General features: G+C 39.7%; 1 protein-coding gene across 18 annotated transcripts in view; it reads right to left on the bottom strand.

Annotated features, from left to right (window-relative positions):
- Window positions 1–3,892: 3,892 nt before the first annotated feature.
- LOC121408183 (fibropellin-1-like) overlaps window positions 3,893–26,495 on the bottom strand; it is a 57,870-nt gene continuing 35,267 nt past the window's right edge. For 13 of the 18 annotated variants that reach the window (XM_041599562.1, XM_041599559.1, XM_041599554.1 and 10 more), the window contains 11 exons: window positions 14,669–14,785; window positions 13,941–14,057; window positions 13,265–13,381; window positions 12,730–12,852; window positions 12,170–12,292; window positions 11,241–11,357; window positions 9,909–10,031; window positions 8,618–8,734; window positions 7,409–7,528; window positions 6,442–6,558; window positions 3,893–5,917 (listed from right to left, as the gene is read on the bottom strand). In XM_041599562.1, the coding sequence (XP_041455496.1) occupies window positions 5,748–5,917; window positions 6,442–6,558; window positions 7,409–7,528; window positions 8,618–8,734; window positions 9,909–10,031; window positions 11,241–11,357; window positions 12,170–12,292; window positions 12,730–12,852; window positions 13,265–13,381; window positions 13,941–14,057; window positions 14,669–14,785 (1,361 nt within the window). In that variant the 3' untranslated portion in view covers window positions 3,893–5,747. The remainder of the gene's footprint in view (window positions 5,918–6,441; window positions 6,559–7,408; window positions 7,529–8,617; window positions 8,735–9,908; window positions 10,032–11,240; window positions 11,358–12,169; window positions 12,293–12,729; window positions 12,853–13,264; window positions 13,382–13,940; window positions 14,058–14,668; window positions 14,786–26,495) is intronic. The other 5 variants (XM_041599564.1, XM_041599565.1, XM_041599552.1 and 2 more) reach the window with 4 other exon arrangements.

A 26,495-nucleotide genomic window follows, 5' to 3' on the forward strand; every position in this document is an offset into this window, starting at 1 on the left:
TCATAATCAAGATCATTAAGTAAAAATTGAGGCCAGTACAGTCAGGGGCGTCGCTATGACTTTTCCTGTAGGGCAGTGGAGGCCCTGATTACCGACAAATATCGGCACCGATTACCGACTTTCGGAGGGTTAGTCCTAACTAAATTTTAATTCTTAGAAACAAGATAAGGTATTTCACGTGACCTGAATATGAAAAAAATTACCATGCGAGCGCGAGTTCAAATTCATAGATATTTTGTATATCTAGACCTGAAAATTTAACATTTTGAGCAGCTTTTGTAATATGAAAGAGATTCGTATCTAATTAGAAGATCCATGCAAGTGCGAAATGAAATTCTTATTTTTCGACCTGAAAACTCGATTGTAATAATGAAGAGGATGGATATATTAACCAAGCAATTGATGCTAACGCGAAGGGCGCGCTGAAAATTTTTGTATTTCGACCTGAAAACTCGATTGTAACCATGTAGAGGATGCATATACTAATTAAACAATTGATGTGACCGCAAAGCACGAGCTGAAATTTTTGATTTCTGACCATAAAAATAGACATTTTATATGAATAATATGCTTATATAACTAAGCAATTCATGCAAGTGCGAGCTGAAACTTTTAATTGTTCTGAAAAAGGACATTTTAATGACTGTTTGCAGTGACTCGTGAATAGAATACTTTTCTTACTAATCAAATAAAGCGAGCGAGCGACTTGTAAGGACTTTTTTACACGGTAAACAAGCGCGAAGTGCGAGCTGATTTTTTCTTCAGATTTAGAACTAAAAACAGGACATTCAAAACAATGTAACCATAGATCTAAGCAACTGTTGGGAAAGCGAAGCGCGAGCTGATTTTTTTTTACAACCTGGAAATTGGACATTCTAAATAGTTTTTGCAATCATGAACACGATGGGTATCTAATCAAAGAATTAAACAATTCAAGCGCGAAGCGCGAGCTGTTTTTTTTAGATTTTGAATTGAAATCGTACAGTCCTTGCAGTTTATTGTATTCATGGAAAGGAAGGGTATAGATACTAGTATATTATGTGAGCGTGGAGCGGGAGCTGAAATTTTTGTTATGTTTCCAATTAAAAATCAAACATATTACACGTTTTCATATAAAGAACAAACTCAGATGCTGCATCTGTAATTATACAAGCTGTGCATCTTAATAAACATTATGCGAGCGTTAATTAAGCGTGTGCTGAATATTTTCATATACTGACCCTGAAGAGAATTTTAAGAACTGTCCAAAAAGAAGAAAAATATTGGAGAGGGTAGGGATCTCACTAAATATATGGTGCGAGCGCGAAGCAGGAGCTGAAAGTTTTTGATATTTTGACATTATTAAAGCCGGGACATGCTAAGCACTGTCGGTAGTGAAGCGCGAGCTGACAACTTTTGATATCTTGACTTAAAAACTTTACATTTCCACAGGCTTTTACAAAAAGAACAAACTCAGATTCTAATTGAACGAGCTGTGTATCTTAATAAACATAATGCGAGCGCTAAGTGCAACCTGAAATTTTCGATATACTAACTAGAAAGGTAAATATTAAGCACTGACCAATATGACTGACAATTTTGGAGAGGATATCGATCTCAATAAATGTATGATGTGAGCGCGAAGCGCGAGCTGATTTTCTTTTTAAGATTTAGATCTGACGTTCTAATCACTGTCGGTAGAAAAGCCGACAACTTTTGATATTCTAATTACTGTCGGTACAGTGAGCTCACCACGTTCGCATTGCGGAAAAAATACATTTTAACGATAACATTATGCAATTTGACATTTATCGACAAATATAGAGACCGAGTAAGAATTTTCTTTTTAGATCAATATTTCGTGACCCGACAGTTGTCATTTTTCCGACAAGCATCAGTTCAACAGCCCTGCGTTCGCGTAACAGATATGCGTTTTCCAACATCTCAGACTCCGCATCTTTTATTCTCCTTTCGTTTTCCTTTTATTTTCATTTTGTTTTCCCTCCTTTTTGCCTTTCTTTCTCCCTTCCTTCCTTTCTCTTTTTCTTTCCTCTTTTTCCCTTCCTTTTTTCCCTCTCGCCCCTTTTCATCATTTTACCCGACGGCAGCCCAGATTTACCGACAATATTCAGAATAGCAAGGGGATGTCGCAACCCCCCCCCCCCTTTAGCGACGGCCCTGCCCACACCATGGAACAGACTTCCTGAAGACATCATGAAATGTATTTCGTTGAGTCTTTCAAATCTGTTCTTAAAACCTTTCTGTTTACTTCTTCTTCATCTTATAAATGCACCTTGAGCACTCTACAGAGTGGATTAGGCGCTTTCCCTATTATTATATCATTATTATCGTTATTATTACTACTACTACTACTACTAGTAGTAGTCAGTGGCGTAACTACGGGGGCATTGGGGGCACGTGCCCCCCCCCCATCGGCTAGCAAAAAAAGGAAAAGGGAAAAAAAAGAGGGAGAAAGAAAGTGAAACGTAGTTGGGAAAGAAAAAAATTATGTTTATAATAAATGTTATATTATATTATGATTATGTTATATTACATAAGAAGCACCTTTTCACAACTTTATGAAACATTCTTTGCTCAGGGCCTATGTTCCTGGTGCTCGCCGCGACTGTTTTACGAGATAGATATACATGTATAATCATGTTGTACTAAAACCTCCCGTTTTCAAATTAATATACTGTACACCAAATGTATTTCCTCGCAATTTCGAGTTAATATTATTTCACGTAGTGACATTTGCTTCCTTTCCATGACTACTTAAAGTGATTGCTCTATTTAAGGTCTTCATATAAAACATTTCCTGCTAACGTTCGCATTAGTTGATTGGTGAGATGTCTGCTCTTCATGAATTCCTAAAATCAGTCCTTAAAATGTCAATTTTTCTGATCTCAATATAAAAAATGTTCAGCTCGCGCTTTGCACTCGCATCATTTGGTTAGTTAAATACGTACGGTCTTAGTGTATTCCTGCAAACAAGCCTTAGAATGCCCCTCTTCAGGTCTGAATATCCTAAATTTTCAGCTCGCGCTTCGCGCTCGCAGTATTTGATTAGTGAGATGCGTATGATAATCATGATTACCATGTCTACAAAAAGTGCTAAGTGTATTTAGATGTAATTCTATAACAAAATCAGCAAACGATGGAACTAGCATTAGATGACTATGATGAGATATGTATACTCTTAATGGATTCCTAAAATATGTTCTCTGTTTGGGGTTACAGTGAGATACATATCAGTTTAATGGGACTGCACAAAATGTCTCTATTAGGTCAGTATACCTGGGAACTGAGCGCGCTTTGCGCGCTCCCTAAGTGACTCGAAATTTTTGCTGGTGCCCCCCCATGCCGTGACCCACGGTACGCCACTGGTAGTAGTAGTAGTATATTATCATTATTATGAAAAAAAATTATCAGACCGGAAGAAAAAGCCTTTGAAATGCTATCGACTTTTAGAGATGGCGAGATAATTAATCCCACCAAGTCGACATAACCTCATTATGTCGACTTGAAGAGATATAAACGTATCTTGCCAAGTTGATAAACACTTTCTCTGTCGATTGACAAGATAAAACATCTGGCCAAGTTCACATACACTTTTTCGTATGCACTTGGCGAGATAAGTTGACATTCACCTTTTTGTCGACATGGCGAGATATAGTATCTCGCCAAGTTGACATATTATGTATCATACGTCGACTTGGAGAGACAACGTGTCTAGTAAACTTGACATACAACTATTTTGTGTGTTTATTTGGTGAGATAGAAAAATCTTGCCAAGTTGACAAAATATCGTTACTATGTCGACTTGATCTCGCCAACTCTACAAGTACAAGTCGATGGCACTTTAAAGCTTCCCTACTAATACGCTACAAAATACAACTGTGAACATTTCATGCACTGTAACATCAGAAGTCACCTGTTCAGTTTATTAGTAAATTTATTTTCTTCAAGTAAAAAAAACAATGCTCAACATTTTTAGAAAAACAAATATTAACAGTATAACATTCAGAAACAAGTGCTTTCCTATTCATCCTACATGCTAACGCTCTGTTTCAGTGATATACAAAATCAATCATACTTAAGTAGATCGTTATTATTCATGTAGAAATGCAATACATAGTTTTATCCAATATATTAAAAGAGAAATTAAAAATTGTCGGGGATATCATCAACGTAACTGAATAACATATTATTCTTCTGCATGGTAAAATACTGATCAGAATTATTACCTTTGGTTGTCATTGGTTCACAATTATACGGCAGGTCTTTGACAATTTTCCAAAAAAAATAACAGTTCAGGAAAAATCGACACGGAATCCGGGTCTATTGGTGCCAAAGCAACTACCAGTCAAAATGACCTGAGGAACGGTCTTAACATAATTACGTTATGTTTGACCCTCTTAGTGTCACATCAAACCTTATTCCCGGTCAGTTTTGAACCGGAAAGGGGTGTTACCTGTAATTCCGGTTTCCGATATTTGTTGAGAATGAACATTATACCATGGTTTATCCTGCTCTTCAATGTTCTATATTTTCAGGACGTCTTAATCAAGAGCTTAAAACATCACATGTACTTTAAGTTTAAATAGTAAAAATGTAATTTCATATAATGAACTAAAAACTATCTGAAAAGATTAATCCCACCCCCCAAAAAAAAAAATAAAACCCATACAAAATATGATTAGTGGTCTCTTATTTGCAGAATACACGAAGTTTATAATCATTTACTAAGCTCCTATCTTGCCTTGAACTTGCTGTGCGGTGACTCGATACTAGGTTCAATAAAGTTTCAGGACATCGATTCAGAACTCAGGATAGTATTCTTTTTTTAATCGACCACAATGATGTATACATGGTATATTAGATTGCTATAACATAAGTAAAATCATCAAAATTATATCAGAGAAACCGAACAATAATTCATTGCATATCAATATATTGGTGATACTCTGATAAAGAATTTCAGTGTAGAATAACATTTATACAACAGCGATAGAAATACAATTAATCTATATCATAAATTTTATTTCACCATTCAATGAATTTAAGCACTCATCTAATTGAAATCGTAAACATGGTAAAGCAATCGAGTATTGGTAATGGGGTCTGATGCGTATATTATTGGAATACGGAAAGGAGTTAATTCTTGTGTATGGGAATATTGGAGCCAAGTTTTGCAGTATATTGTAGAAATCTTCGGAGAAGTTGCCATTATGTTCGTCAGAACAGCAATAAGAAAGAAGAAGATTGGGAGACGAAGCAGCTAGATGTAGAACTAGCCAAATAGTTAATAGTAGGAGCAATAGCCAGTGGTGACAACAATGGCAGAAAGTAATAGCAGCAACAGAATGAAGTTGTAACTGTTGATAAATTGATGTCGTCATCTGAAGTAGCCGCAGCAGTAGTAATAGTAGTTGCGGTAGTGGTAGTAATAGTAGTATTAGTAATAGTAGTAGTAGTAGTAGTAGTAGTAGGAGAAGGGGGATGAGAAGTGGTATTCAACACGTTGTTGTCGTCGCAGTTATGAGACAGAGTAGACCTAAATATGCACATACAAATAGCATTTTGCAGGAGTTGATAAAAATAAAGGCTCCAATATCAAACCATCACTGTTTACAAGTAAATACATTTGAATCAATACAATTCCGGGTTAATACGATAAAATTTGTCAGAAAACCCAATGGAAGAACTTGTAATGTAACGTCGTCTTGCAAATGACTATAGAATTTGAGATTTCATGATGGTTACAACTACGGATTGATGTCTGATTTGGTCTTAGCAGCCTTCACGGTTCGACAAGTGCATATAGATAGACCAATAACAATGAGGACCATGACTGCGATCAGGCAGATTAGAGCGATCCACCAAGGATCGATCAGCAGATTAGATTGGTTCCGAGTGTCTTGAATTCTGTTATCAGCTGCAATGAAGAAGGGAAGGGGTCAAATAAAAGGAGAAAGTGACAGAGAAGAGAGAGAGAAAGGAAAGAAAAGAAATAAAGAAAGAAAGACAAAGAGAGAAAGAGAATCTTTAAAAAAAGGTGACCAAAAGAAAAGGGGCACGAGAGCGAGAGAGAGAGAAAAAATATATATATTGATAAGTACAGAACGAAAGTTACTCCGAAAAAACCCTTGTATGAGCAAGAACAATGACGTGGAAAACGGACTTTTCAAGTGGTTGATCACCTTTCGATCATGTAAAATGTACTGATAATAATTTTGAAAAAATATTAGCATTAACAACTTAATTTGTGAGCAGAGATTTTGAACATTTAACAACCGAAGGGAAAGACATGAAATGGCATTATTTTCTGTTCTTTATATACAAGTACGACGGACGTGCATTCCTCCAGAATAAAAAAAGAGAATGGCATTTTCGAGGGGCGGGTAGGGGGGAGGTTGCACTGGAAAATATGTGCTAATTTGTGAGCAAGAAATACATTACCTATATTACATAATTCTCCTGTAAATCCGTTAATACACGAGCAGGCAAAGCCATCTATTAAGTCCACACATGTTGATGTTTGTGAAGGGCATGGTTCAGAAGCACAGTCATCTATGTCTACAAGAGAAGAAGAAACGAGTATGTTCAGAGTTTGTAAGGAAACAAGAAAACCCATTGATAAAAGCTAAATATATTAAACTCATGAAGTAAGGATTTTTTGTGGGCAAAACATTTGGAAAAAGGTATCCATGATACCTGGGAGAACAATGCAAACTTATCCGATAATATTCGAAAGCCACCAACGCGCCGCGTCTGTGAACATTTAATCCACAGTCTCACAATGCCATGTTGTATTTTTTTTAATCCGTAAACGATTTGTTTAACCTTTCATAACTAGACGGTTTCGCCAAGCGACGTAGATACCATTATGGACCTACTACAACAAGTAGGTATAAGGATTCCAGAGGGTTGTTGTAAAAAGTCCGTCAACTGACATATGATGATTGGAAACATTTTCGTCAACATCTTGTTGAGAACAGAACTCAAGAAGAATTGTAGAATAATTTAAATAATGTCTTTAAGGTATGTACGTTTATCCATAGAATTTCTGTTGATAAAATTTGGGTAAAATTAAGAATGATTTTGTTTAGTAAAAATAGTGTAAACAGTTGACAAATTCTGCAAATTGTAGATTTGTGATAAAATGAATTGATATATAATCAAAATAAGTTATATTTCAAAAAAATAATACCGAGGAGAAAAAGAACAAAGTTCTCTAAACTAATTCCGAACTTATTTTTTATTCATTGGTGAACGATCAAAAATATATTTTCCAAATAGTGTCATGTTGTGATGTTATACACCAATTCGATACCTATAATATATTACATATTCATATTTCTTTACTATTTTTTAAAATATATTTATATCTATCGCAAATTCAAAGATATCTACATAATCTACTTACTGGTTTCGCACAAGGTTCCGGTGAAACCTGCTTGACAGACACAAAGATCAGAGAGGCACCTGGCGCCATTCTCACACGGGAGAGGGCCTCCACAGCCTTCAACGGGAGGTTCCGTCGGAGCTGTGTGAAAACAAAAATCAATCGTTAACATGGTTAAGGTCGTATTCAGTAATTGTGATGTGAGATCTGCATTGCAATTCGCAAAGTCGATAGAACCTAAGCTTGAACATCATGGCTCCAGACTAGATTGTTATAGGAATATGCGTGTCACAGGAACTGCCGTAGCATATGAGGTACATGGAATTCATTTCTATTGATTTAGCCGAATGTGGATATCAAACAGAATGGAATTATAAAGAGTTTGTTTGAAAATGTTCTTGTTTTATACACAGAAAAAAAAACCCACAAAATTATTTAAGCCTTTCACTCTGACAAAAAGTTGTTTAAACCTTTTTGTGTAATTGATTAAACTTTTTAAACTACTAGTTTAACAAGTTTTAACACTTGTTTGAACATTTTTAAACAATAGTTGTTAGAGTAATGGGCTTAAACAATGTTCTTTAGATTTTAAACAGCATTATTACAGTGTAGTTTACAAAACGAGAGCAAGATCAGATACACCAATGATGATATACACTCGAAATTACAAGGATTAAAACGTAAATCCAGATGGACTGTCATTATGGACCAATCGAATTCTAAATCCAGCTTTAATCCTAATTTTTATTTTAGATCTCGAGGGATTTGAATTAAATCCTTTGAGATTTAGAAAAGTGAATCTTTAGACTTAAACCAAATCCAAAATTCGATCGGTCCATAACTAAAGTCCACCTGGATTAATTTTAAATCCCTGCAATTTAGAGTTCAGTTTTAACGTAACCACAGGAACAAAGGTGTTAAAGCCAGATGAAACACTAAACAAAATTGAAGTTCCAAAATAACCTAATGAATTTTGTGATTTTTGTTCTTGCTGGTATTACTTGTATTATTATAGGGGGTTCACATTATACAAGCTATGCTTTTGAGTGAATCTCCCATTTACACAGATATCTTTCTTCTATCTAAATTATATATTATTTTGTCTACAAAATGTTTTGTATATATTTTTATATGTTAATTATCATTGATGTTTTGTATCGTAAATATTTGTATCAATTTTATGCCATTTCTGTTGGAAATAAATCTGAATTACTCGAAAATAATTATTACCTATTTCGCAGTAGATTCCACTGTAGCCTATTTGACATACACATGTATCGAGGATACATACGGCCTCATTCTGACATGGAGAAGGACCAGAACAGTCAATGGGAGATTCAGTGGACACTGGAAAAAAAACAAAAATCGGTTTCATATTATCGTCCTGATTTTGAAATGAGAGGAAAATTTTGTGATAAATTCATTACCTCGGGATCTGCACAATAGTAGGGTGCGGTGTGGCGATTTTAAGATTTTATTTTACTTCATTTCATTTTGGCAGGCTTACTCTGATTCACTTAATAAGCTTCTTTAGGGTATACGCCTTCTTCGTTAAACCCAATATGTACATATTTATATTTTTCTTATAACAAATTGATTTATGTATGAATTTATGTTTACGAAAAATGTAATGACATAGAAGAAAATAAATGTTTTATTTGAATTGAATTGAATTCTAGAATCAATGAAATTTTTGTGTAAATGTTCTTTTTACATTCTGTGGATTTATTATGTATATTTAATTCTTTTTCCTTTTTAACCAAATTATTGAAGAACATTATGCTAGTAATGATATAAAAACTCCATTTCAATTGTTCTATAACATAAAATCAGGTTTTTGAAACGTTTTTTGGTCGGATAATCTGACATAGGCTTGTATAAAGGTCATGCATTGCCTTAACGGGCTGATTCTCACGAATATGGTTTTAAAACAAGATGCGCGAGAAATAAGGTATAGAAATTAAAAAAAGCGGTCACGGAAAATGATGAGCGGATGTAGAGGGGGGGGGGGGGGTGTCCAATCTCCCCGAACGTTCTGGGGGCTAACGCGTAATACATGTTTAGTCTCTAAAGCAGTATAAAATATACACCTTCCACTCGTCTTTCTTAGTCGCGTGGGTGTTATTAGCCCGCTGCACACTATGTGATTCGTTGCGATCCGAATTTCAAAGATATTGTAATAACCTTTGATATGGACGTTCCAGCCAATAAAATCTTAGCGATAAGAGTTTAGAATAGTGGTAGTATTACTGAAATCGAAATTCAGTCTAGTTCGATTCTTCCTCTAGGAATAAAAGCAAATTTAAATCCAAATTATGATGTTATTGTTCCTTTCTTCATGCCGAACTTAAAATGAAATAATCTTACTATTTGGAACTTGGACCACATTTAATGCAAAATGTGATTTCTAAAAAAAATAGCGTCACATCGGATCGCATAAAGTGTGCACTGGGCTTTAAGGGGCAAGATTGAGGAGTACACCAAACATTTTAAAGAAAATGATTCACCGAAACAAACTTACTATCTATATCTTCACATGTGGGGCCTGTAAATCCTGTGTCACGGCAATTACACACATAGTCGGAATTATCATTGTTGTTGGAGCACAATCCTTCATTCATACATGGAGCAGAGCGGCAGTGATCTGAAATAAGATATAATGGACATTGTGTCAATAGTATTGAGACAAATTTTTATTTTTTTTATCTGCCGGTGATGATGGGGGGGGGGGGGGGCTGTCACAGACCAGGAAAATAGGACATAAGAGGAAAATCAATGGAAAGAAAATAACAATGAAGGAGGGAGTAGAGAAAAAAAGAGGGAGAGTTGAAAAAATGAAGGTGGATAAAGAAAAGGAAAATGGACTAAACGAAGAAAAATTGTTGGAAAATACTTTAAAAAGAAAGATAAATCTAGAAAAATAATGAGATACGGCAGAAAAAAATCCAGCAACGAGAAAATAACGAAATGGCTGTGCGAGAGAAATAAACAGTCTTTAAAAGAAGTGTGGAAATATAATACAATTTTACATTTCTTCAAAGAAAATGTAATATGTAGCTTTATAAATTATACAAGAAGGAAATTAGTTATATCATTCACTATTACAGATCTGCTAAAAATGATTAATGACCAATGATAAGAAAACAGGAACAAAAATAAGATATAAAGAAATCAGATTATGTTATAATCGTTTCACTGTTGTATAAAAAGAAATACATTTTCATGCACATTAAAGTAATTAAATCATGACAAATATAAATGTGTGATAAAAGCAGATAATTGCAATACAATGGAAACAAATGGAACACAAAGAAACGATTAAGTATATGAAACAATTTTATTTCATCTTTCAAAGCATATTCTAAAATTATGTACATGCAGTGTACTATAAAAAAAAATCTATGATATTCTCCTACTTCAATTCTACATTCTTGATAGAGCTCCACTCATAAGTCTGCACAAATGTACAAAGCATCTGACTACTTTCAAAGGTTAAAATATTAGTGAAATAATGGAAGTACAAATCATTATTATAAAAAACAATTAAGAATTAAAGAAACAGAAAGATTTACGAAGAGTATTTTAAGTATTTATGAAATTCATGCGATGAAACTACAAATGAACTCACTATAAGAAAATATTTTATTGAATCTAAAGAAACATGGGTTAAGAAAAATGATTAAACTATGTTTGAATCTACGGATACTTTAAGTTCTCTTGAGTTGCATGTGGCGTATCAATTGCATTCGTGTATTTAGGCTATTAAATGCATGAACACTGAATTATTATATGAGTAATAATCATGATATCAAGGCAAGAAACTATTCTGCAACAAACGAATCCAGAATCTTACTGGTAAACTCGCAATTGTTCCCAATGAATTCATCTCCACAGTCGCATTGGAAATCGGTATTATCGTCGTTGTTTAAGCAGGTTCGCTGATTTTCACACGGATCATCTTTGCAAAAATCTACAGAACATTGTGTTCATCATCAAAATAGAAAAAAAGACTTTGTTTTGACGAAAAAAATATGAAATTTCATATTTAAATCCGGTGCATAATATAAAACTATAATGAACATGGAGACAGAAATGTATCAGTTTTTTATCAAGGAAGTTAACATCAATCTTGAAATTAAACAAAAGATGAAATAAAAAGAATAATACAAATTCCATCGATGATGTAGGAGAAAATTCGAACAATAAAACACATTGCAAAAGTTCAGGTTTGATAACTTCGAACACTGATGACACTGATGAAAATCCTAATATTTCAGGTGTTTCACTGTTTCATTGTTTCACAATTTGTTAGATGCTAAAACTACTTTGTAGAAATGATTTGTTTCGCACCCCTTTTAAACTATATTTGCAATACAAACATATTTATAGATGTAAGAACACAACTTCTGCTGTTAACACAATAATATTTTTACAATAGGAAAAGTACGTTGAAGATTTTTTTTTCAAAATGATATCATATCAGAAAAGGCGTACTATTAGAGTTCATTCAAAATAGCTTTGATAATATTTCTGTTTAAATATACTGAAACTTAAAAAGACAAACATGAAATATGTTTAACATCTTTCAGGGTTAATGTTTGACTTTTACGGTTGGTGACTTAATGGTCAAAACGTTCCTTTGCTCTGGTTATAATACGTAAATTTGGCGTACCATGTAGAACGAGTTTGGGAAGTAAGCCTAGGGAAGTAGGGTCATATATAGTATATAGATGAATATATTAAAGAAGAAAAGCTTTTAGCTGGGTTAATAGACGGACTCACTGGTGAATTCACATGTGTTTCCAATGTAATCATCACCACAGTCACACACAAAGCCATCCTCATCTTCATTGTTTGAACACGGTCGTTCATTCTGGCAGGGGTCGTCCACACAAAAATCTGTAGCTGAAAGCAAATTGTATTCGGTCACATTATTCTTCAAACAAAGCAATTTTAGAATCACTTGGAGATTCGCATATCAATCCTTTTCCGCTTTTCATTCATTGTAACAACTTTTTTCTCATAAAATCACAAAAAATAAGGATCAGGCAGGGAGGGGGTTTCCTTCTGAAAATAGGTATCCATTCATATAATGCATATACATCGTTTATTTATTTCAAATTGGAGTGGAAATACATGTTTCTTCTTTGTTTCTTTAGATTGTGTGCATGAGTCTATAATTTGGAAGATACATTAATAGCATTAACTGTATGTAAAGCAATATCATGATATCAATTTGCATAATAAAACCTTTTCAAAGAAAATAATTTACTATCTTAATAACAAACCCGCGTACATTCAAACATTCCTTTTCATTACAATCTACATTTACTAGTACTTACTAGAACTTGGAAATTCACACATTTTCCCAATAAAATCGTTGCCACAATCACATTCAAAATCCGAGTTGTCATCGTTGTTGGAACACGGCCTTTCGTTCTCGCAAGGATCACCAAAACAAAAATCTGCAAATGTTGTGAGAGTTCATATATACTCCAATGATATAATTCTGCCATCAATCAGATAAAGTCGAAATCGATAATTGGTTTTGATTCTACAGGATGATACCATAATATCAAGAAAGTTGTAACAGATCACGCAAGAGATAATGGTTTCATTTCATCGAAAAAGATGTCGCCTGCGCATTAATTGACGAGGAATAAATGTGCAATATCAAAAGACGGTGAACATGTCAGAGCGAACACCGTTTAAACTATCCTTAACACTTGAACATGAATCATCTTAACACCTTAAGGTACAATGACGACACCATTGTATTGCTGAACCGTATATAAATAATCTGAAAATAGATTATTTTATGATGATTTCCTTAAAAAAGGTAATACGAACAATCGAGCATGAAATGCAAAAGCTTACTTGTCCATTGGCATCTAAACCCCAGATACTCCTCACCACAGTCACATCTGAAGTTGTTATTGGCTTGATTGTTTGTACATGGGACTCCATTACGGCACGGATCGCCCAGGCAGAAGTCTGGAAAGGAAGGTGTATTTACATGAAAGATCGTGAGACCGTCGGGATATAGATTCCAAAAGATCATAAACGAGTGAGAGATTCTTCCAAGCAGATACAATATTGGGGTCTTGAAAACAAAAAATGTATACTTATTTAGATTTTAGAAGTTCCAAAAACTCATCGATAAACATATCCAACTAGGACTTTTCAAGGCCAGAAAGCTCTATTATCAAGGTTAAAATGCCAAAATTAAGTATCTTTATAACGTGTCCAAAAATTAGAAACTGCCCTGCAATATATTCAGCAAATGTATGATGAATACATGGATGCTTCATCCAGGTATAAAACAGTATTGATAAGAATTTAATTAGTGGATTATATTACAATTATTTCCTTTGATTATTATCATTAAATCTTGATCCCCTCGATGCCCAAGAAAAAACTGGTGAACACATCTGTTACATGAATCTAGCAATTTTGACAGTCATAGAACAACGGAGATAAATGACCAATTCGAATAACATCTTTTAAAGGTATCATGTGGATTCATCGAATGAGTATTTTAGTGAATTCTTACTTGTATGTTGGCACGTATCGCCGATGAAATCATCTTCACAGTTACAAACGAACCCCGTGTTGTCATCATTATTGGTACAGGGTTGATTATTATCGCATGGGTCACCACTGCAATAGTCTGTTTAGGAAGAAAAAAAATTACAGATTCTCATCGAGTTTTTCTATCACCCTTTTTCCATCAAGGATCCTATATCAATCTCCACAAATAGAGCAACGCAGAACACATCATGTTTAATGACATTCATCATAACTTTAAACATATTAACGACAAAAAACTCTCCCATTACCTAAAAAGGTGTCAAATGTCTCTTACATTTCTCCAGTAAAACATGATTTTTCGAGATACGATTTCCTCAAAACTAAATGATGACAATATCAATTCCACTACATTCGGCAAACACCGTTGCCAATTGCTTTTCATATTTTCAACTTCGATCCAAGACAAACTAAGAACTGCATGTGATCGGCGAGCTTTCCAGTAACCAAACTTGAAATGTTGCCTTTTTCGAAGAAGTATTTTAGACAGTAGACCTAACAACTAAAAGTTGCATATCACTTAAATAAGTCTAACAGAATATTCCCAAGTCAACAAGATTTAAAACTACATTGATTTGTCATATCCAATATTACGAGTTTGGCTGGTAAGAGTTAACAACTACATAACATTATTGCATATGTTTCCTTTAAACATTCTACTGGGGCGTTACGTCGAGCTTCAAATATACTTACTTGTGAATTCACAAGTATCCCCAATGAAGTCATCTCCACAATTACACACGAAGCCAGTATTATCGTTGTTGTTTGAACATGGTCTCGCGTTTTGACACGGGTCATTTTGACAAAAATCTGAAAGAGCAAAACTTGAGGAATCAGTATAGTGCATGGACGTCGCTTTAAATAGGTATAGGTTTTACTCAATGAACAACTTTCTTCTTTCCAGATTGTGAAATATCAACTCTATACAAGCATAACTAATACATCCGTATTAATTCTCAACAATTCATATATATATATATATATATATTAATGAAAATCCTCCTGATGAGTTTATTCACAATCAGGTTATATGGAATAACTCTTGTATCAAGGTAAATGGTTCTTTACTTTTTAAAAAAGATTGGATAAATAAAGGTATTATTAGGTTAAATCATTTGTTGAAGCAGGATGGTAACTTTCTCTCACATTCTGATTTTGTTTGTAAGTTTGATATTCATTGGATAATTTTCTTGATTATTATTCTGTTATATCTGCCATACCAATTGAATGGAAAATGGTTTGCAAAGAACCTCCTAAAAAAAATTGAATTACCAAGAGGAAATTATATATAACATAACAAGGTAACAAAAGTGTGTAAATATATTCATAAAATGTGTGTTGAGAAAATTTTTAAAATTCCTATTTCACAAAACAAATATAAATGTATTGTTTCAGATCCAATCGTTACTTGGGACAAAATCTATATAATTCCTTTTAAATGTACTTTTTCAACAAAGCTTAGATATTTTCAGTACAATTTTTTTCATAATATTCTTGGTGTTAACAAGTACTTGAAAACTGTTGGTATATCACATTCTGATTTATGTTCCTTTTGTTCAGCACACACGGAAACTATTGCTCATTTATTTTGGGAATGTCCCCTTACTCGTCGATTTTTAGATGATTTTGAAAAATACTCTGTTAAACGTGAAATAAAATGATCTTTAAATGACTTTGTATTTGGCATACCAGCTGGAAATTCTTCTTTTAATTTTGATATTTTATATGCCAAATATTATGAAAATACTTACCATGATTTTCTTATTTACGAGATAACTGGATATACCCATTTGATTTGCTAGTTCATTACGATGAACCTGCGTGCCGAATATAGAGTACACAACTTTTCCTGCGCGCGCGCTGCATCTCCCTACCAACGCACTATCCCAAGATCGTCGCGCAATTTGGCGTCCATTTCCTCTCATGAGCCTGCGGGCAAGACATGTTGTCACACAAGGCGAGGGGTAGGAGGGAGGGTTCAAATGGGTATATCCAGTTATCTCGTAAATAAGAAAATCATGGTAAGTATTTTCATAATTTACATCAATAACTGGGATATACCCATTTGATTTGCTAGACCAACACGGATTCAACGTGAAGGGAGGCATGTCTAGACTAAGAAGTGCGTAAAAATAGGGAGATGAAGACACAAAGGCCGTTGCCTTACGGACAGGGGAGGCGATAAAGCCTCATGTGAAGAAGTCCTTAAGAGCAAGGAGTGAAGGAAGGAGGGGCGTCAATAGGCGGACCTCGAGAAGTCGTGAACGACGATTCCAAGAAAGAGCCCAAGAAGAATGATACTAAGTATCATGGGCCCTCGGCCTAGTGTCAGGAGAACAACATCACCAGCTGACTAGAGCGTAAAATTCGATATCTGTCTCAAATGCGTGAGGGCAGAACATCTGCAGAATTCTGATAGAGAGCTGTGGCAGAAAGTTACTAGCGGTCCGAAGGGGACTAGGAACGACGGAGAGTAGGGATTTAAGAAGAAAACCACTCGTAAGGCAGTCAAGGGTCGAGAAAGCGACTGAGTGCCATCCTTTTAATAAGAAATGCCGCGGACCTGCTGCCTATGTAGAATAAAGCAGTCTGGTTAAAATAGCTCAACCGGGCGTGTCAGAGAAACAGCGCGGTACACATCACGACAAAAGTGTGATAGACCGAGTGATCGAGAGAGAACTCAGGATCCCCTTTCTCCCGTACTGATTGAAGCACCCATCTGAGGGTGCAGTGCCCGCGGTGGAAGAGGTGGCTTGGCTCAAGCCACCATTGCCGAGAGAGCCCGTGAGGCTAGGCTGCGATGGATGACCGCCGGGCGGGGGAATCCCTAGCAGCAGCAAGTGTACGCCAGAGGGAGCTGGCGAAAGTCTCTGTCATGATCCTACGTGAAGGCGACAATCAAGAGATGTTCTAACGAACAGACATCGCCAGATATGATACCTCAACAGTTACGTTCCCAACGGAATCGAATGAGGTAGCAACGGCCCTGTCCTATCAAGTTAGGGACGGAAACTGGCTAAGAGTGTCGATGTCCTCGCTTGAAGAAACAAGCGAAGGAGGAGGGAGACTTGAGGAAAATAATCACAAAAATTTCCATCAGTCTGCGGTGAGAACCAGTTGTTTATGAAAACAGCCACAAGGCCTGGTCTCTCAGGTGATCGTAAGAGCAAGCACCGCCGGCGCCGGTTGCGGCAGCGTGGAACAGTCCGATATCGGAGAATAAGGAGTTCCAAACAGCTGCGGGGGGCGGCAAAAATGACGCCCTAAGCAGTGGGGGATGAGCATCTAAGTTTCTAAAAGAAGAACTCCAGTGAAGTAAATCACTTACATGGAGAGACTCATCCACAGTCGGCCCGAGAAAAAGCGGGTCGTAGTGAATGTGGTTAGGTAGGCATAAGCATACATGCATCCACGGTTACATCATCCTCGGTCGTGCGGTGACCATGGCCACATGCATTGCATGGAGGGAGGATGAAAGCAGCATGCGAGGCGACTCGAGTGTGCCGAGTGAAAAAGCTTCTAAATAAGAAGACGGTTCGACAAATGGGCACGGTAAGACATCCACCGTAGACCACTCCACACAAGGAGGAAACGGCGGAGACGCCCGCAAGCTTGACCCACATAGAGGGCAGTCTATAAGATAGACTGTTAGAGCTCGACCGATGGTCTGGAGGCGTACAGTTTGGTGTAAACTCGCCGACCCGGTACGGTGGGTGTGCCCAGAAAGTAGGCATAGAATGCCGACAGAGAAGTCTGGGGCTTTAAACAAGCTTGAACGCACGTACATAGCCAATAATCTCATGAGATGTACGGCGGTTTCTTTCCTCCGAGATGATGCTTACCCGACCGGGAAGGACTCGGGGAACAGCTGTGAATGTCAACAGGAGGGATATCTAGCATATGAAAAGCTGATTCCCTCCAGGTATTCGGTGCGGGTGCTTTCGGCGGTGTCCGGCTGGACGACCGGTGATGGCAGCTCGGGCAGGGCTCGAACGAGCCGCCCGAATACGAGACACGAGACAATAGGTTAACATAACCATAATGCACCGGGTGGTGAAGGCGTAGCGATTACTAAGCACAGGAGAACTTTTAATCGCCGTGACATTCAGATCCGATATACATACTCATAAGTTCGGAGAGCTATGAGGTAGTGAGACATACCGCTGAGCGGTGATGGTGCTCATATCGGAGTCGCCCTCTCTTCAGCGGCGATCGCTGGAGGACGGTTGTCTGTACTAGCCCTGACACTGGCCTTGCAAGGGTAGGAGCTAAGTAAGACAGGGCACCCTTACTTTCGAATAGAAAGTGAGGTTCAGGCCAGAAACCGACGGTCCCGTCGCCTGGGCGGACGTGATAGGTTGCCCCCTCAAAGCAGCCAAACATTCTCACGAGAGAAGTGCGGCATGCGGTATGTAAGAGAATCTTACCTCCAATCTACGGGCCCGCTTAGGGGGTAGAATGGAGAGAGTTACCGCTGAAGGAGTCGTCGCCGTACGTGGGCTTGACGTAGAGGGCGAATTCGGGAGTACCTGCATAAAAAGGGGGAATACCCATGCAGGTAACTCGCCGATGGCTCCCCGGAGTGCGGGTTGGCAAGAGAAGTCTCAATCCGCTCAATACCCGACGCCGGCAATAAGACCGCGGCGGTCTTATAATGACGGAGAACACGAGGATAAGAACCCGTAATGCTCGGGGACGCATAGATGCAGCCTGAACGGATGCAACGTCCAGCCGTCGGTCACCGAGAGCTTGCCGACATATTGATGCTTGAAAGCCGTATGTCGGAAGCACCTGCATAGAAACGGGGGTCACCGTGTAGGTGAACAGCGTTTCAATAAATGCCCGGTGTGAGAGGACAGGTGATTGCTTGAGCCGCACAGTGCTTAGCAAGGCGGCTGAAGCTGATATGAAGCATGGGTGAATTACCCGCACTGCTCATGGGAGTATGTGCGACGCCTGACCCACAAATATCGGGAGTCTGGTGACATAATGGAGGGCGATGCCCGTATGTCGATAACACCTGTGTATTAGCGGGGATTTCCCTTGCAGGTGCGTGAGCCGGCGAATCATGAAATCGCCGGTGACTCTCCGAGGTGCAAGATGGCGAATGTCTGCTTAACCTGCCCGGTGCTCGACACGGCGGTTTTAGCTGACAGGGAGCATGAGGATAAAGATCCGTGATGCTCGAGGGCGTTCTGTTGTAACATGAAGTTACGACGCCTGGCCATCGGCACAAGAATCAGAAAGAAAGGTCTGCCCGCAAAGTGGGATTAGCGACCTAGACTTTCTTCTTGTTCTTCCTCTTCTGTGCGGCCCCCGCCGGGGGGCAGAAGAGGGAACAATCATCGGGAGTCTGGCGACATAGTGGCGGGCGACGCCCGTATGTCGATAGCACCTGTGTATTAGCGGGGATTTCCCTTGCAGGTGCGTGGGCCGGCGAATCATATTGCCGGTGACTCTCCGAGGTGCAAGACGGCGACTGTCTGCTTGACCTGCCTGGTGCTCGACACGGCGGTTTTAGCTGACAGAGAGCATTAGGATGAAGATCCGTGGTGCTCGAGGGCGTTCTGTTGTAACATGAAGTTACGACGCCTGGCCGTCGGCACAAGAATCAGAAGGGAAGGTCTGCCCGCACAGCGGGGTTAGCGACCTAGAATTTCTTCTTCTTCCTCTTCTATGCGGCCCCCGCCTGGGGGCAGAAGAGGGTATAATGATCGGGAGTCTGGTGACATAATGGCGGGCGACGCCCGTATGTCGATAGCACCTGTGTATTAGCGGGAATTTCCCTTGCAGGTGCGTGAGCCGGCGAAACATGATATTGCCGGTGACTCTCCGAGGTGTGTTGGATGGCCGGTGTCTGCTTGATCCGCTCGGTTGGTAGTACCGTCGGCTGAAGCAGGCAAGCCTGGGGGTAAAAACCCGCAGTGCTGGAGGGCACTCTAGATTAGCTTGAGAAGCTGAGAGGCCTGGCCATCAAAAGAATCAGAGGACAGACCGCCCGACGGAGCGGGGGTTACGTCTGTGGTTCTCCTCTTCTTCTTTTCTTCTTCTTCGGTTGCTCCGGCGCCGGAGCAGAAGAAGGGACAAGAGGCTGGGCTGCGCCTGTCTTCCTCTCCTTAGCTCTCCCACGGGGAGAGCTAGCCGAGCGAGAGGAGGCGTCGGCCGAATCTGACGGCGTCAGATTGAATTGGGAGTCCGACACGGTCGGACTCAGGTGCCTCTTCCGACTAGGGGCTGGTAGCCCTTTGCCGACGCTCCCTAGAGGGGTCTTACACGGCATCGAGCCTAGTCTTTGCCGGGTGGAGAGACCCGTGCTCTCCCCCCGGACTTTAGGTGACCCGATGGCCGGTGGGTCTGACAGCCCTAGAGGAGTCGCCGTTTTCTGTACTAGTGCGACGCTCCCCAATAAGGTTCAGGTTCCGGGACGGAAGCCTTGGCCATCACCGTGCGGGCACGTGGTCGCAAATCCACGGTTCCACCCTTATTAAGCGGGGCACGTGAACGCGCGTCCACGGTTCCACCCTTTTGAGAGCCCACGGGGCTCTGACTCTGTTCTCGCTATCTATACTACCTGTGGTGGGGGATAAGACCCCGGTGTCGGGCCCCGAAACAGCAGTCGCCTGAGGCTCTTCAGAAAGAGAGTCCGAAAGGCTCATTATTGCCGTAGGGTGATCTAGTAGTAAGATAAAAAAACAGAGAAGCAAAGGGGGTAGGGGGGGGGGGGGTAACAAACCCCAACCCAGAAGACAAGGACCTCAAAAAGCGGACTTTTGAGAGTCAAAAACGGATCTCACAAGGATGATACAAGGTAAAATCCCAGAACAAAGGAAACAGTAATAATAAGAATTATTAAGAGACACTGTCCCTGAAGTCCGTTAGAAAAATTAATTATTTGATTATCACAACAAGAATCTGCTTCCGCCAAAATTCTGAAAAGAAGGAAGGGGGGAAGCATCTAAAAAGAAGAAAACACTAAGTTTTTTTTTTTTTTTTTTTTGTTGTGTCCACCTGTTAAAAAGAAAAAACAATTTTTCTTGAGGTGAGGATCAGCTAAGGAAAAAAGGGGAGCAAGATTCCCTTTCTTTTTTTTTTCTTTCTTTTTTTTATAAACAAGAAGTTTAAGAAAAAAAAATTTATAAGTCCAGAGACCGGTAGCTGACTTGAAAAGGAAGGGGGGAAAAACAAAGATAGCTTTCCCGAGAAGGAAGGCCGAGTCAAAGGCGACGAACGCTGACAGGAGACGGCTTCCTTAAAAAAAAAATCTAAGTATTCTTGTGAAGGAAAGAAAATATTTTTTTTTTTTTTAATTAATTGAATAATTAATCAATTAATAAACACAAGAACAAAGGATTGATTGAAACAAAAGAACAATCAACTAACTCGAAACAAGAAACAAAGAACTTGAATCGAGGCAAAGGAGCAAGTCAAGAATTAAAAGAATCAATCAATTAATTAATCAATTAACCAATTAATTCAATTAATAAATGCAAGAACAAAGGATTGATTGAAACAAAAGAACAATCAACTAACTCGAAACAAGAAACAAATAACTTGAAACGAGGCTGGAATACGTCGCTCCTAACGTCCTACAGAACCTATCTGTGGAGAAATAAATCAATTAAATTCACGACGAGTCGTATAAACGAAGAAGTCAGTGAATAAAAAGAATTAAAAGAATTAAAAAGGAGCGAAGACAACGCCCGAGCAGGAAGGCGCGGAGCTATGGGGCGGAGAGGTGAAGACAACCCGCCTGTGAGAAACGTATCTTTAAAAAACAAACTCACGAAGAGGGACAAGAAACGTTAAAATAATATCACGGAAGCTCCGCGCGACGTGATAATCCTATAACAATCTTAGATGAGAGAAAATAAGATTGAAATAAGGGAAGAATTGCACAATAAAGTATCCAAACGGAAAACAGAAATGCAATTTTGAGAGTGTACTTAGCTTGCGACTGCACTCGACCGCAGGCGAAAGTAAAAGAGGAAATGGACGCCAAATTGCGCGACGATCTTGGGATAGTGCGTTGGTAGGGAGATGCAGCGCGCGCGCAGGAAAAGTTGTGTACTCTATATTCGGCACGCAGGTTCATCGTAATGAACTAGCAAATCAAATGGGTATATCCCAGTTATTGATGTAAATTATATATTTTCATCTAAATGTTTAAAAGGAAACTTATCATTCTCATTATTTCAAAAGAAATTAAAGTATCAGCATGAGGAGATAGAACGAACTATGCACATGCAACATAATATGTTTATTCGATTATCGAATAAATTCTATTGGGAGAGAATACAAGGTTAGAATGTAAACAAATACTGACTGTCAACCAGTTCACTGCCCTTCAGAAGGAGGTCAAGTTCACTTGTACTTCTGTTGGGGGAAGGCGGTCAAAACGCGCACCCGGAAGGATTGTATCACATTTAAGCGTGCGCGGTAATTTAATACATCCGAAACGCGCTAATGCGAGGAATGCGCGATCAGCGGGGATGAAATCGAGCCATTCACTTTTTAATTTCCGTCCGGGAAAGACATTTTTTTTAGATCACGGTGATACTACCCGGTACATACACCTTTTAGTAGAGCTAGGCCTATACTTGGATTATTCGGAAACACGTACCCCACGCACGGAGATATCTGAGATAGAACTGTATAGGCCCTACTCTATCGCGATCGGGACCTGTAGATCTACACGGAAAAGACTCTAGCTGGACTCAAACCTAACATCGGAACATATTCCTCTGATACATCTGTGTCTAAAACTGTTATTGTTAACGTTATACCTAGGCCTAGTACTTTATCGCCTCGGCCTAGTCCTTTAATTCGGATATAGATCCACGGAACCAATTTATTATTCCTCGGAGACTTCTGACACGTAGAGGGTCTACACGTGAAAATAAACTCCGATTTTAGTCGCAGGTAGGCTACCGTAACCTGCCGACACGAGATAGGCCTAGGCTACATGCACTGTGCTACAGCAGTCTACCTTCTGCTTGTGTTCCTCGATTTCGTCGACCATTATATCGCGGCTCACATCAAAACTTGAGTGGCTCAATGAAAGAATCGATGCCTCAGGATGGGAAAACATAAAGCATCAACCAGCAGAGGAGGCAGGGGAAAAGGAGCAAGAGGTTCAAGGGGACGCCCACGGAGTACGAGTCTACGCAGTCAGACACGGGCAACGAGAGCTACAACGGAGAGCCAGGCAAGCCAGCAGCCGACCGGGCCGGGGGTGATCGAGCCTTCACTAGGCGATGGACCAGAGATAGCTCAACAAGCAACCACCTCCCACTCACTTCAACCCCCGACGAGCCACCAATCATCCGGTGAGTTAACCAGCCTAGGGCCTGTAATCCAGGCCTCTGATGCACTTGTGTCATTCCCATCTATTGTGCCTGAAACTAGAAATACAATGAGGGTTAATTCAATGGTTACTCAGGGGGATGAACCAGGGAATACAGCTGACAGTAACACTAGGCCTAGTCTAACAACTCATGTATTTTGCAGTGATAATTCAACCAGGGCTTTAGTCCCAGACCCAGGTCAGAATGCAAGCGCTACGGCAAGCCTTCCTACCATATCACCCATGTCCCCCGAGGGCGAGCTACTTGGTTCAGGGGTTCCAAAGAACATAAAAGAGAAAATATGGAAGGGGGAATTTGTGGACTTTAACACACTTTTGGGGGGTCAAGCAACATCCAAAACAGACCAATCAGGCTTTTCCCTAGTGCAACTCGATCATGGGATTGTACTTAAACCTAACACAGAAAAGAAAAACAAGATATTCAATGTCGAGACATGGACAAGTGCATTCCTGGTATTTGCAAGCCTGTACCTGCAGGCCTACCCAAACCAAGCACAGGAGCTATTGAAATATGGACATCTTATCCGGTCCGCAGCAGCTCGATACAATGGCTATGGGTGGCGTGAGTACGACCACAAATTTCGTACCCGGAAACAGGTAACGGGTAAATCATGGGCCAGCATTGATGGTGAACTTTGGCTCATGCACGTTGTTGGTGGTGGCTCCCTTAGGGGAGTAGGAGGTCAGGGCGGGGTCACCATGTCACCCAGGGCACCTGGGGGGAGAGGGGGACCCATTAAAGGCACCTTCCAGTACAGACCCTTTGCTCCCAAGCCTTATGCAAACGGGACAGCTAGAGCCCAGCAGCAGTCGGGCCGGCAACCAGGCTTTCGACAGCCCAATTTGGGAATTTGCTATGACCTCAATTACCGCTCAGGAAAGTGTACCCGACAAGGATGCCGATACTTGCACAAATGCATCATTTGTGGCAGGCCTGACCACGGGAAGGTTTCCTGCCCACGGGCCACAGGGGCATCAACTGCACAACAAAAGAAGTCCAACTAACTCTCACCTCAAAAAGAATCCCATTAACACAGTAGCTAAACCTAAGATAGAAGCACTAGTAGGCAAAGCAAAAACACCAGTCAAGGTCACCAAACTTATTCCCCTGCTGAAGGAATACCCGAACAAAAAAGCAGCAAAATTTTTAGAAAAGGGATTTTCTGAGGGTTTTGAAGTAAATTACTATGGTCCCCGCATGCCTGCTGAATTTCCCAATTTAAAGTCAATAGGACGAAATCAGCAAGTGGCAAGTAAGAAAATAAATAAAGAAGTGAGCCTTGGACGGTATGCTGGCCCATTTGACTCAAGACCGCTACCGAATCTTAGGGTTAGCCCAATCGGTCTAGTACCGAAGAAAACCCCAGGTGATTTTAGGCTAATACATCACTTATCGTATCCCCAAGATTACTCAATTAATAACTTCATTCATGACGAAGCATGCGAGGTACACTTCAGTAGCATAGATGATGCACTGGATATAATTGCGCGTATTGGTACAGGTGCCAAACTAGCAAAAGCAGACATTAAGTCGGCGTTTAGACTACTTCCAATAGCTCCACAAGATTTTGAACTGTTAGGAATCAAATTTGGAGGGAAATATTATGTAGATAAGTGTTTGCCAATGGGGATCAGATGTGCGCCTGCATACTTCGAGGTTTTTTCAAACTTTATTGAGTATTTCGTGCGGAAACGAACAAAATCAGACATGATAGTGCACTACATGGATGATTTCCTTGCAATGGGCTCTGCCTCCAGGTTAGGGACCCAGTGTTCATTTATTATCAACGAATTCTGTTCCTTGTGTGAAGAAATAGGGGTCCCCCTTGCCGAAGAGAAATCGGAGGGTCCTACCACTAAACTAACATACTTAGGTCTGGAGATTGATACCACCCGCATGCAAATTCGGATACCCAAAGACAAGTTAATATCCCTACGAAGAAAGATAGGGGCAGTGGTTGAAAAACATTCCATTAGCCTCAAAGAAATCCAATCCCTAGCTGGGTCACTTAACTTTGTTTGTCGAGCCGTACAGCCAGGTAGAGCATTCCTGAGAAGAGTTACAGATCTCACTAAAGGGCACACAGGGGCCAATGAGAGCATCATCATTTCAGATGGGGCAAAGAAAGACTTAAGAACTTGGCTTACTTTCCTTAGCTATTTTAATGGAGTCTCTGTAATTCAACCTCGGCAATGGGCGGCAGGTCGGGATTTGGACTTGTACACTGACGCTAGTGGAGACATTGGATATGGGGGCTATTTTCAGGGAAAATGGTTTAACGGAAGATGGCCTCAACATGTGGTAAGGGGAGATTACTCCATTGCGTGGAAAGAAATGATGCCAATAACAATGGCGGTTATGGCATGGGGCCCACAATTGAAAGGAAACAGAATATTGTTCCATACCGATAATATGGCTGTAAAAAGCATCATAAACAGGCAAACTTCACATTGTAGTAGTATCATGCACCTGATTCGGATCTTTGTTTTGGAATGCTTGAAGAACAATATCCTATTCAAAGCAGTGTACATTCCTTCTAAGGATAACTCAATTGCCGACTCCTTGTCTCGAATGCAGATGGGGAGGTTCCGCCAACTCGCACCAGAGGCAGAGGACAGCCCAACACCAATACCAGAATGCCTATGGCAGATTTAGAGGGAGAAACGTATCGACTGTTGTCTAAGTCAATAGCAGAAGGGACAAAAGTTTGTTATCAGGGAGCAGTCAATTCATTCCAGAATTTCCGTATACAATACAACTTAGACACATCCTGGCCTGCATCGACAGAGCAGGTAATGGCCTTTATCGCACAGCTTTCTCTTAATGGGTTGGCAGCGTCAACGGTTACACAAAGAATAGCTGCTCTGTCATATCTACATAACATGTATGAATGGCAGGACCCAACAAAACACTTCCTTATTAAGAAAATGCAAGAGGGCTGTCGCCGAGGGCCAAAACGGAAAGACAGTCGCCTCCCAATCACATTAGCATTGTTAAGTAAACTCCTTCCAACCCTTAACAATGTGTGTTCATCGTTCTATGAAGCTTGTTTGTTCCAGGCAGCATTTCTTCTTGCTTTTTATGGTTTTTTGAGGGTAGGTGAATTCACAGCTAGGGGCAGACTAGGAGACACCAAGAAAATAATACAGCTCCAA

This window comes from Lytechinus variegatus, chromosome 2, assembly GCF_018143015.1.
Source record: "Lytechinus variegatus isolate NC3 chromosome 2, Lvar_3.0, whole genome shotgun sequence".
Lineage (NCBI taxonomy): Eukaryota > Metazoa > Echinodermata > Echinoidea > Temnopleuroida > Toxopneustidae > Lytechinus > Lytechinus variegatus.